This window comes from Lipotes vexillifer, unplaced genomic scaffold (genome assembly GCF_000442215.2).
Source record: "Lipotes vexillifer unplaced genomic scaffold, Lipotes_vexillifer_v1.1 scaffold382, whole genome shotgun sequence".
In the NCBI taxonomy this organism is placed as follows: Eukaryota; Metazoa; Chordata; class Mammalia; order Artiodactyla; family Lipotidae; genus Lipotes; species Lipotes vexillifer.
This window is the reverse complement of record NW_006780611.1, coordinates 8,975,084-8,988,020: the sequence shown is the minus strand read 5'-3', so window position 1 is coordinate 8,988,020 and position 12,937 is coordinate 8,975,084. Positions and strand designations below refer to the sequence as shown.

General features: G+C 49.1%; 1 protein-coding gene across 1 annotated transcript in view; it reads left to right on the top strand.

The window, feature by feature from the left end:
- The window catches only part of GRAP2 (GRB2 related adaptor protein 2), an 18,269-nt gene that overhangs the window by 2,074 nt on the left and 3,258 nt on the right, over positions 1 to 12,937 (top strand). Inside the window, exons 2-4 of the mRNA XM_007453993.1 lie at positions 4,831 to 4,922; positions 8,156 to 8,275; positions 11,729 to 11,897. Of these exons, the coding sequence (XP_007454055.1) occupies positions 4,831 to 4,922; positions 8,156 to 8,275; positions 11,729 to 11,897 (381 nt within the window). The remainder of the gene's footprint in view (positions 1 to 4,830; positions 4,923 to 8,155; positions 8,276 to 11,728; positions 11,898 to 12,937) is intronic.

The window sequence follows — 12,937 nt, the reverse complement described above, 5'->3', positions numbered from 1 at the left end:
TTCCTGCTGCCTCTGACTGTTCAGACTACTGCTATGTTCCCTTGACTTATCTCATTGCCTCCCGTCTCTTCCTCCTTTATTCTACGTACCAGTCCCAGAAGGATCTTTCCAGAAGATAAATCAGATAATATTACTTCCTTACTCAGAAGCATTCAGTGGTTCCTCATGACCAGTTGATGGAAATCTAAGCCATCTGGCCCCAGCCTACTGCCCAACCTCATCATGCTCGCGTGCAAGAACATGTACACATACGTACACATATACATACACACATGCAACACACACACACACACACACACACACACATCTTTGCGTATGAAATGCCCCAGGTCACGCTGCAATATACAAACTCTCCTTTTTCAGGCTCTCCCCGTATTCTGAATGCCCTTCTCCCACACACACATATTTGACCACCTCTACCGGGGAACCCTCACTAATCCTCCCTGCTCCTGACCACCCCGGTAGATTAAATACTCCCTCTTCAGCTCCTCCACAGCATTTCACACACACTGTTCAAGGCACTCACACCCCCGCCTCACAGGACGGTTATTTACAAGCAGGCCAAGCTTCGGCTCTCTGCACCCTGAGTATCCACCTCTACTGCGGCCCTTGCCCCGTGCCGTCCTGATTGTCCGCGCACATGGTGGTTGTTCCACTCCCCAGAGCTCTGCACAGGCTGGGGCCGGGCCTGCCTCAGTGTCCAGAACAACAGAAAGACGATGAACATTCGATGAATGAGCGAATGGGTGATCCCTCCTCTGGTGTGAGAGCAGAGCTTTGCCAGGTTCATCTTTGTATATTCCCAGCATCTAACACAAGTCACGGCCCCAGATAGGGGCTCGGTACATATGTCTTGAATTGTTAACTGCGTTTCTGCACACTCATTTAGAATTCCATCAGAAAGCCAGACCCCTCCTTCTTTTCAAATTCTATCCATTGCAGCCACAGGGGTAAAGAGGAAAGGGGAGGGGGCTTGTCGGCTGAGCCTCACAGAAGGTCTGTATCATGGTGGTCAGTGGGCCTGCCTGTAGGTCTCCACGTACAACTCCACGTACAACCCTCTCCTTCAGAGATGGGTAACAAGCCCCAGGATCCTGGAAATTGTTTTCTTTTCTTTTCTTTTTTTTTTTTTGAAATTGTTTTCAAGGCTAGCTCTTAACTGCCCCGGCAATTCACTCATGGAATGTTCTTTCGTGTTTGGCCTTTAGCGCTAAAAGACTAAACAGACATTTTCATTAGAAGGTACACAAAATGTCTTGCTCACCATCAACCGCCCCCTGCCGACTTTGAGTTCCCCGGGGCGCAGGCCCCAGCTTGTTCATCTCTGCATTCCCAGCACCTAAGTACAAACAGCAGGTGCTCACTAGATGCTGATCCCAGAACGGTGAACAAGATGCTGGACACAGAACTCTGGCCAAATGACTCGATCCCGTTTCTCCTGTGAGAGACACATTCCAAAAGTCAGGGGTTGGATGTTTCGTGTTCACATCAGCCCCTCTGGACCCGCAGCTGCACACAGCTCGCAACTTACGTTTCCCACTCTAATCTGCCGGTCATTATTAAAAAATGTCTCTCGACCCAGGCCATCTCTATCTGCTTCTGTAATACGTCTAACACGACCCCGTTTCTTCCTACTAAAACAGCAACCGAAAAGCCCCCAGAGTTAGACCTACGTAATTAACATCTTCAGCACTTCAGATTTCTGCTATGCCTCTAAGAGCTATAATTTCATCCAATTTTAAAATTCACCCAACCGTACATTTTGTCTTCTTCCCACGTCTAACTTATTCTCAGGCCATGTAACCCAGAAAATGATTCCGGTAGGCAACGTTGTAAGAATTAAGTCACAGCAAAGCTAAGGGTAAAACCTCATGCGTTTAGGCTGAACTTGCCCAGCTCCGCACGATGGGGAAAAGAGACAGGGGGACAGAGGAGATGGAGAGATGAGAGGAAGTATGGGCCCTGAGCCAACAACGGCAGGAGGAAAACCCCTCCGCCCAAAGACTTCTTTGCAGAAAACGAGATCTTTTTAAAACCTTGCCTTCTATACACCACAGAAAGCCTATAAATGCGCCTCTCTAGGAACATGATCTCAGGCCGACCGAGCACCAGGCGGTGGGGAAAATGGCTGGCGTCGTGGGACAATCTTCGGTTGCTAGAGGGGTTAGATGGGTATGAGCCACGATTACTAAAATTACAGCCGGTTTGGGGTCAGAGAGCTCAGTGCGAAGTGTGGTTCTCACCGTGCAGGATCGATTTCCAAATGGCCTCTTTTACCTCATCCCTGCTCACCCCATACTTGACTGCTGCTACCCAAGCCGCACATCGCCTTTCCATGTGACGGGAGAAAGGAATTCCAAAGCCTTTACACTTGGGGGAGATGGCGCAGAGCGAAATGCCCCCGTGCTCCTTATGTGCAGCCAGGCCCTGCTGCTAAGCTCCCTGGTTCTTCCTTTGACCTAGATTTCCCACCTTCCCCACAGGCCCCTCACCACACACGTACCCACACGCCCTTAGTGATGCCAACAGTCACATTTGATGTCAGAAACTATAGAGTTTTCTTTTCTCAGCAATTCTAGAACTCAAACATGGGACACACTTTCATTTCTTCAGAACACGTGATTACATTCAAAACATACACATATAACACTTTAAAGAACTTATAAACCCTTCCGTGTCCTTCAGAGCTGGAGTTCTCCCTCATAAGAATATCACATTTTACAGAATTATATTTAAAAACACAGCCTGTACTCTCTGAAGGACGTCCAGGTACCAGGGCGCATTTGATCCTTGCATCAGCTCCATGAGGTGCCGGCCAGTTTTTATTGCCCCCATTTTGCAGATGGTAGTTGACTCGCCTGAGGTCAGACAGCTAGTGACAGGACCAAGCTAGAACCCAGGCCTTCTCATCCCAAACTCAGGAACGATATTAGAAATAGGTCAACCCTGCTTCTCAATTACTTAGCTCTCTTCAGCTCTCTTCCCATCTCTGGGAGGGAGAAGCCAGAGGCTTCAAGTCCACCCACTTTTGGATGAATCGACTCCGAAATCTAGCTCCAGCCCCCACTTCTCCGCTGAGCCCCACATACATCTCCAACGCTCGCTAATCCTTCCTTCTCAGAGCGTCCCGGGGCAACTTGATTCCCGTACAGGCGACCTGAAGTCTGTGAGTTTTCCCTCAGACCTGCTCCTCCTCCTGTATTTTCTATTTTAGTAAAGGCATCGCCACCCACTCAGTCTCCCAAGCCAGAAATCCGGAGCCATCCCAGAATCCCCTTTCTCCCTAGGCTCTGCGAACAATCAGGAAGTCCTGCCCGTTTGTGCTTCCTGATTCCTCTGAAATCTGTCCTCACCTGTTCTCAGGCCAGATCCCCTTCGTCTCTTGCCTAGATGGCTACACGCGTCTTCCTACACTTTCTCCCCTGACTTTACCTCCCAATCCATCTTCACGCTCTGATACAGCATGCCGTTCTTAACTCTGATTCTCACTGTGCTATTGCCCTGCTGAAAATCCTTTCATGGCTCCCCATACATTTCAAGATAAAAATCCAGGCTTTTCAACGTGGGCTACAAGGCCCCGTGCCCCTGGTTTCCCCTCTCTCTTCTCCTGGAGTCACAATCTAAACTGCCCCCTGACTGAGGTGTTTTGTCCCCAGAATGCACCTTCCTTCCTCACTCCCCAGAGGTAGTTCTTTTGCCATCAGACTTCGCCTGGGTAGCTTCTTTCACTGCCTGGGCAACTCCTTTCACTGCCTGGGCAACTCCTTTCACTGCCGCCTGGGCAACCCAGATGGCCTCTCCTCTGGGCAACCTTTCCTAGCCATCTTCTGCTTTCCTCTTTATTATTGCATGACATTTTCACCTACAAGAAACAAAAACTAAAATTGGCTTAAACGACAACAGAAGATTTATAATTTCTCCTGCAAAGTCCAGAAGTAGGAGGGCTCCTGGGTGGCTAATTCAGCGGCTCCATGACATCGCCAAGTTTCTTCTCATCTTTTTGTTCTGCCATCTTCATTTTGAATTCTTGTTGAGTCTGCGCTACATATTTTAGAAACGTTCTCAGTGGGGGGGGGGGCAAATATTTGTCTTTTGATGGCAAAAGATTTTCTGAAATAACCAGAAGCCACATAGAGCCACGTCTGGAGGGTCATATGAGTAATCAGGGCAGGTGATGACATTTGGGGTCATGGTCGAGGTAAGACCCTACAGTAATGAGACAGAACTTCTGGTTTTGCCTATGATCTGGGTCTAAAAGCAAGTTTAGAAAAGGCATTCCAGGTATGTTGAGTTATGTCCAAACTCTTTGTGAAAACATGGAGTGTGAACACCAAGAGTTACTGTTTTCAAAGCTAGCCCCCCTTGATGTTTACGTTTTAATCTGCTGGTGTAAAAAAGGAAGAGCAAATTAAAATTGTAAAAGGTTCCTTGTTACCTGGCAGAGAAGGGGAAACTACCTGCCTAGATAAGGAGCTTAAAGTGCTAAGATCTGGGACACGAATCTCCCAAACAGAAGGAGAAAAGGGGTTCAGGGAAGCCCCTGAGCCCTGAGTCTGGGAGGCCACGCCAGGGTGGGATCGTATGAGTGGGTGGCCCACGTGGACAGGTGGGGTCATATGAGTGGGTGGCCCACGTGGACAGAAACAGCTTGGGGTCAAGGGAAGCCAAACTCCAAAGATAAGCCAGCCGCTCCCCACTCGAGTGGCTGTGTGGCTTCTTCGGCTTATTTTCCTCTAAATCCCAGAGCGCTTTCTTTGGCCTGCAACCCCTTTCTCCCGCTCCTTGGAGTCCTCCCCACAGTGTCTTTGTCCTTCCTCCTCCTCCCTATAGATCTTAAGTAACCAAGAGGAGTGGTTCAAGGCAGAGCTTAAGAGCCAAGAAGGATACGTGCCCAAGAATTTTATAGACATCAAGTTTCCTGAGTAAGTATTTCCAGCCTGCTGAGATGGGCCTGCCCCACACACTCCCCTGTACTGCAGCAGCCACTAAAACTATCCCGGCACAGCCCGGAAGCTGTCAAAAGTGGTTGCCTCTGGAGAGGGAACCACGCGGCTGAAGGCCAGGGGTGGGAGGGAGATTCGCATTGCACAGCATTCTTGTTTGAATTTTATACCATGGGCAAGAATCACCTATTTGGGGCTTCCCTGGTGGCGCAGCGGTTGAGAGTCCGCCTGCCGATGCAGGGGACACGGGTTCGTGCCCCGGTCCGGGAAGATCCCACGTGCCGCGGAGTGGCTGGGCCCGTGAGCCATGGCCGCTGAGCTTGCGCGTCCGGAGCCTGTGCTCCGCAACGGGAGAGGCCACAACAGTGAGAGGCCTACGTACATCTTTAAAAAAAAAAAAAAGAATCACCTCTTTTAAGTTTATAAACTAACTTCCTGTATAATTGCAACCATGGGGTTTCCAAGAATTCCGGGGGTGGCGCTGGGGGGCGCTCTCGGCCACTCCACCTCAACAGCTGCTCCTTCAGGGCTCTTCTCTTTTATCTCCCAACCCACCCACCATCCCAACCAGGAGGACGAAGCTCTCGGCCTTCCTGAAACCATGTTCACACCAGTGAGAGAGGTCAGGGAAATTCCCTCCATAAAGAGGAAACGAAAAATTGAGATTGGGTCACGTGCGTCTCAAGAATTGACCACAGGGGTGAGATAGAAATCTAACGTTGTGTGAGTGTCAGGGTCTAGCTGAAGAGCAAAGGTTTGTTAGGTATTGGTGACTATGGTGAGGAACCAGCAGTGACCACTGAACCAATAGAATGACCACTGACCTCAGCCAGGGAGCCCCTGAGGCTGCCCTGTCATCTTCTAGGTGAGCACGGCACACCTGCAGCCCCTCTTCCACCGCGCTCTCGGCGGATGGCCTGGCTTCCAGGACAGCGGAGGCCCCCAGAAAAACCCCTCGACCCCACCCAAGCTGACTCGCTGCATCCACCCACATCCTGCAACTGCGCAGACACTGCCTTTCCTGCAGTTGTTTGGAAAGAACCGTCTGCGCTTCGAGCAGAAGTTCTCCCCTGTCTCGCGCATCAACTTGCCTCCCTCTGCCAGATCATTCCCGGCAGCAAACAAAGATGCCGCAGTTTCTCCCATCTTACCAGAAACCAAAAAGCGAAACCAAACAGCAAAACCCTCGATCCCGAACCCCCTTCCAGCTACGACTCCACTTTTTCAAAAGAATCGTTATATTTGCCGTCCTAAAGTCCTCTCCTGCCATTCTCCCTGGAACCCACACAACTTCAAGGGCACTGTGAACTGCTGGTCCCAGTGGCCGATCGTAGGCCATCACGTCAGCACAATTGGATGTGGGGAGCCTCTGCCTCTTCCTTTGGCTTTTACAGAACAACCTTCTTCCTGGTTCTCTTCCCGCCACCCTGGCTGCTCCTTCCCCAGCTCCTTTGCCCGTTTCTCCTCGCCTCGGCCTCCCCCGTCTCCTTTACAGTTAGAATGTCGCCCTCCCAGTGAGACGCCCCCCATCACCATATTTTGAATGACTCCCCCACCCCATCCCTCCTCTGTTTTCATTTCCTCCACAGCACTTACATCAGCTGACGCACCTAATATTCTAATTACGTTGTTGTTTATGGTGTGTCTCTCCCCACCGCACTAGAATATAAGAAGTTCCATGAGGGTCCTTGTCTGTGCTGCTCACCACTGCATCCGCTATATCCCCAGAAGGAGGCTCAGCACAGAGTAGATGTTTAATAAAAGCTGTTAGCTATGAATGAATAGCTTTTGGAACGATGTGTAATAGGAAAACCTGGCACTCGTTTCATATGCAGTGTGTGGACATTTTTGCAAGTCTTGAGGGAAGTCACTTATCAAATTCCAGATGGAGGACAAGTGTGTATTTTCTAAACAGTCCCCTCACTGTTTGCCGCCTCTTCCGAGATATCTCCTCTGAGGATGGCTGCTGTGGAGGGGGTCCCATTCTCTTCCCCTCCCCATTACATTTCCTGTGGTGGCCAGTCATCAGCACGGTAGGTTTGTATGGCAGACACTCTGGCAGGATCTCCAGGCAGATGACTGGCAGAAACCCTCCGCTTCCGGCCCCTCAGAGCCCGACCAACCTTCCCCTGCAAGTCCCAGGTCTGGAGGAAGGACATTCTTCCGCCACCCCTGTCTGTTCAGTTCCTACATTCCAAAGAGCACAGGGAACTGCTCACAAAGGAATCCAAAGTTGTGGCCTGTTGCACCTTCATCTTAAAGGGACACACATACTGGCTTTCCAGGGGCGGCAATTAGAGCAGCCACCTTGCAGCAAAAGGACACCACCCCACCTTTGGCCGCTGAGGGATTGCAAATACTTGTTCCGCTTCTCTATGGTTGAGAGAGGTTTCTGGCCTCCTGCCCCGTGGCCGTAGCCACTGTTTGACTTGCCCCTGTGCAAGTGTTTGGCCTTTATCATATACGCTGTACCCCCTGCAGCAATGCTTCCAAAGGCTGCCAGCCTGAAAAAGCAGTTTTTCCTTGGTTTCTTCTTTTCCAGGATAAAGATTATTTTCCAGCCTGTTTTTTGGGGAGGGCCCAGGAGCTGGCTGTGTAGACGCCTCTCTCTGGCTGCTACCAGCCTCGCTTATTTCCAAGTGTGTGTGCAGGCCTCCCTGGGTGCCCTGCAGCCTCTGCCAGGCACGGAGCACAGCCGCTCCCGCTCCACGCCACCCAGGGGCCCTGGGCTGTGACTCTCTTTCCCAGCCACCAAGGTCTCAGCCCGGAGCTGGCACCCAAGGCCCTGCCCATTGCCCCCAGTGCCCCAAGGGGTCCCTGTCCCTGCAGTTCTTTTCTAGAGATATCCCTCTCACAGCTGCCGGCAGGCAACCACTCCCCGCAGTGAGTCACTCCCACGCTGTCGCGTTTGGTACAGTGGCACATTTCCATGATTCAGGATTTCCAAGCAGGAGAGAGACTTCTCCTGGGGGGGACGGGACAGGAAGTGCCTCAAGGGGAGCACTCACTTGCCTCGCCTGCAAACTGCTGGAGCGTTTGTTTAGTTTCAAAAGCACCTGGCCCCTCTTTGGTCTCTGTCTGCTCTCTGCTGAGCAGTCCCCAGCCTCTCTCCCTTTGGGTCATCTCTCCCCTACTTCCTTCCCTCCCTACCCTCACCCCTGCCATCACTCTGGCGCCTCACCAAGATCATCTGCTTTTATCTCACCTGATAGATGGTTTCACGAAGGCCTCTCACGACACCAGGCAGAGAGCTTGCTGATGGGCAAGGAGGTTGGTTGCTTCATCATCCGGGCCAGCCAGAGCTCCCCAGGGGACTTCTCCATATCTGTCAGGTACCGGCTGTTCCCGACTCCTCCCTGACCTACTAAAGCACTAAAGCAGCAAGGTGACCTCTTGAACATGACCTATTCCTCAGGAGCATGGCGGCCAAGGGGCCCAGGCATCTTATCAACTGTGATGCTGTGCATTTTCTTTCCATAACACACGTACACAACTCCTTAGTTTGTGGCCCAAATTACATGTGCGTTCATCTGCCTCCCCCTCCAGCCCAGGTGCTTCTGGAAAGAGAGGATTTTTATCAGCTTCGTCTCTGTGCCTTTTATAGCACCCTGTACCCAGTGGGTGCCGGATGAGTATCTGTGGAAGGCGTGGGAATGGAGAAGGAAAAGAGAATTCCCGACTGTCCCCATCCGCCTTGGGGTTGCAATCTTAACCTTTTCTTTCACTACTGATGCTTGTTTGAAGAAGGGTAGAGAAAAATCAAAACCCCAAGTCACCGCCATAGGACACATCTGTAGTTGTAAGTGGCTGCACAAAACGAAAGGCTACCTCCACGCCCCGTAATGCAGCAAGACTGACAGGAACAGAGCAGAGCCCAGGAGTCCTGGGGTGGGGGGACTGTGACAGCAAAGTCTCGTTAATGTGCAGCACCCCCGGGAGGAAGTGACTCAGTTTAACACAACACAGCCCCACACGCAGAAGCCCCAAGTCTGAACACACGGCATGTGGTCAGCGTGTTGGGGATCTCAAGTCACACGTTGGACTTGGTGACCACATGCGAAAGTGCAAGAATTATGGTGATAGCCGTACAGGGGTTGGCGCGGCAACCTGTACAGGGAGACCTCACTGTCAAGTTACCTGACCAGAAGTGCTGTCTGGATTCTGCAATATAATCTGAAAGGTGTGCAGCTTTAAGTTCATAAATCCAATCTCGGGTAATAAACGGAGGCCACTTTACTATTTAGAAAGAAAGTGTCCTGTAAGGAATAAGTAGGAAGGACTTAAAAATAATGGGTCAACCATTTGTATGCATTTGTGCCCCCAACGTGCTCAAGAATAGCTTGGTCTCCTAAGCATTGCCCCTGCAGGCTGACTTAAACTTCATTTCCCTTAACTAAACCTTCCTTTTTCACATCTTGGGTGATGGTAAATTTTAGCTCAGGCCAATATTGATGTATCACAAATTCTAAACTTGTTAGGTCTTAATTAATGAGATTTTGCTCTATTAATAAATCTTGCAAGTCAAACCTATTTCTTAAGGGCCACAATTCGAGGCAAGACCAAGCAAATTGTTCGACTGAAAGGCATTTCTTGGTGCCTTTGGTTTGCATGATGTTGCTGAGTCTGGCTTTTTCAGTGAGGAATTAGGGTTTCTAGTTCCTTGATTAAATTGAATTCTACAAAAAACGATCAGCCTTGACGTCTGCTACAGTCTTCCCCTGCCGTCGAGGCCATGCAGCTTCTCGTGATGGTGACTGTTACTGTAATCAGTATTACCTCTTCTGCAGAAATGTAGTATAATACATTCCAAAGCAGAATCATTTTTATTTATTTATACGTCTGCTTTCTGTCATGGGCACAGATAATTAAGATCTAATTGTAGTTCTATCACTTAGCATTTGTTAGGGGTCTGAAATACTAGACTTTAGAGTCTGGAGCCCTGAATTACACCCTTTCTCTGCCCCTCTCAGAACTTGAGACAGTGGTCCAGCCACTCTCTCTCCAGCACCCAGATGACCCACTGCAGCCCTGACATCCATCCTCTCAGCACATGGGAGTGAAAGGGTTAATGTTTCTCATTCTGAGTTCTTTGACTAAGAGGTGGTGGATGAATAATTGTTTCACAAGAATATTTCCTCCTCCTCACCCCGATGTGGGGAGTGATGGCTGTGAGTTGAGCCACGTGGTATTGCCCTGAAGAAAGCATATGTGAGTGAGCACAGCCAAAAGGGGAAGAGCAAGCAATGATTGCCAAAGTGTTGGCTACGACCCTCAAGGTGGTTAAGCAGAGGTCACTGCATGGGTTCACCAGGCTATGAGCAGAGACCCACACAAAAGATGAGAAGAAAGATCAGAATTCCTGTCTCCTGGCTTCTCTGGTGGCGCAGTGGTTAAGAATCTGCCTGCCAATGCAGGGGACACGGGTTCGAGCCCTGGTCCGGAAAGATCCCACATGCCGCGGAGCAACTAAGCCTGTGCTCTACAGCCCGTGAGTCACAACTACTGAAGCCCGCACGCTTAGAACCTGTGCTCTGCAACAAGAGAAGCCACGGCAATGAGAAGCCCACACACTGCAACGCGGAATAGCCCCCACTCGCTGCAACTAGAGAAAGCCTGCACTCAGCAACAAAAACCCAATGCAGCCAATAATAAATTAATTAATTAATTAAATAAGTAAACTTTTAAAAAAAGAATTCCTGTCCCCTCTGAACACTGACCATGAAATCCATCCCTAAGAACGAAGCATCTTTACTGTTCAACATGCTTTAAGTTTGTGACCTTTCTTCTGCCATCAGGCAACTGGTATCATTAACGCCAGTTTATTTTTAGACATAAATGTGTATCCATTTGACAAAAAAAAACTTGACATCCCAACAAGAATGACTTGGTGATGGAAAAAGGCTGGAGCTATTAGTAAAGGCCCAGTCCCCTCTTTCCAATGAATAAAATCCAATTTCTCCATCCCTGGTACAAACATGCTCCATCACTTGTGAGTCCAGCTGGTGTCAAAGGTGCTGATCTAAAAGAAGTTAGCATGAAAAAATAATAATAATAAAAAACAAAAGAAGTTAGCACGTGTGCATGGTGTGACAGGCCCAGCTCATTAGACTGGAATCAGAGACCCCGGGTCCTTGTCTCAGCTCTGCCACTCACTCACAGTGACCTTGACAAGGCCCCTCCACCTCTTTGAGGCTCAGCACATTTTTTCCCAAAAGCTCAAAATACTTTGCAACCTTATTTATGCAAAACAAGTCCAAGAGATACCCATTATGTAGAGAACAAAGCGTGGCAGATTTCTCAGGGTAGTTTATGGGCTTAAAGGAGCTGGTTCAAACTATCTTCTGTTAACAGACAGGTAACGAGGGCTTGAAAAACTCCTCTCCTCTGAGTCTTGGCAGAGTCCTTAGCCTGGTAAGTTCTCAGGTGTTGCCATGTTTCAAATAAACATTGTAAAAAAAAGTCCTTGACCTTGTAGTCTTTAAAGCACTGGGAACATTATTTTCTTATAAAACGTCAGTTCCAGTGTCAGAAGAAAGATTACCTTCTCCTCATGTTAAAAAAAAAAAAAAAATCCCCTCTAGCTCAGCCTGTGTCCACAGCCATCCCTCCCACAGGTCTCCCCTTGGAGTTTGCCTGGGCCAGCCCACCTGCCCAGGAATGGGCCAGCCACCCATATCTCTGCTCCCTGCCCAAACAGAACTCCAGCATCCCTGGATGCAGTCAGCCCTGGAGGCAAGGACATGGTCATCATGTAATAGACAATTTGGATTTGCCTTGATCCCTAGGCATGAGGGAGATGTTCAGCACTTCAAAGTCATGAAAGACAACAAGGGTAATTACTTCCTGTGGACAGAGAAGTTTCCATCCCTCAACAAGCTGGTGGACTACTACAGGACAACTTCCATCTCCAAACAGAAGCAGATCTTTCTGAGGGATAGGACCCAGGAGGAACAGGTATGCTGCAGGTCCCCATTGGCCCCAGTCCAGAGATTCTGGGCAGCTCGGGTCCTACACGAACCACCAAGACCATGCATCTGATGGGCAGGTCCCTGCGTATTCTGAAAGGCAGAGATCTCAGTTTAAATCCTACCTTAACACTTCCTAGGTATGTGACTTTGGAAAGTTCTCTAATCCTCAGTTTCCTCACCCATTAAAATTGAGATAATAGTGATAGCTACCTCATAGGATGGTGTGAAGGTTAGAGAAGATAATGTATCCCCATTCCTTGCATCATTCCTAATCACGCCACAGGCACTCAGTACACATGGGCTCTTATTATGGATGCTCTTATTTTGTTATTCACAGATGTTACTATGTCACAGTTTTCAGCCGAGCTCAGGAGCCGCCCAAGAATGAAGGTGGGGGGAGGATGGGGGGGCACTATACATGGGGATATTAGAGCCTAGAGTCCAGGACTAATACAGCAGGTAGAGCTTTGTGGCCGAATTTGGGGATGGGGGAGGGTAGAAGCAGGGGGCATTGGAGGAGAAAACTGGAGGTGGGTTTCTTGCTCTTGGAACAGTTTGGGATCTGAAGTATTATTTTAAAGAAAATGCATCCGACAGACCCGGCTTTCTTTAAAACCTGATTTCATTGCAAGAGAAGGAAACTTTCTGAGTATCGGTTTTTCTCATCCATAGAATGGAGAGACTATAATGCCTCCCTCATTGGGCTGTTGTGAGGATAAATGAGACATCATTACAACCCTTGCCACAGGGTCTGGTCTATAGTTGGCACTAAGGAAATGTTAACTAGCCTCCATAAGTAAATTCACACACACACAATCTTTGCAATATGTTTCAAAGGGAATAACATGGTTATAGGAGATGGGTATTACAGGAACAAGCATTGACTAGAAGAGTTGAAATCCCAGAGACAGGTTATTTGAAAAGACATTGAGACTTTCAAAGCAACATGTCCTTCAGGGAAGTGAAGAAAACCATCCCTTGCAAGTAATGGGTTGATTTAAAGCCTGAGAAGTTACAATCAAAGGA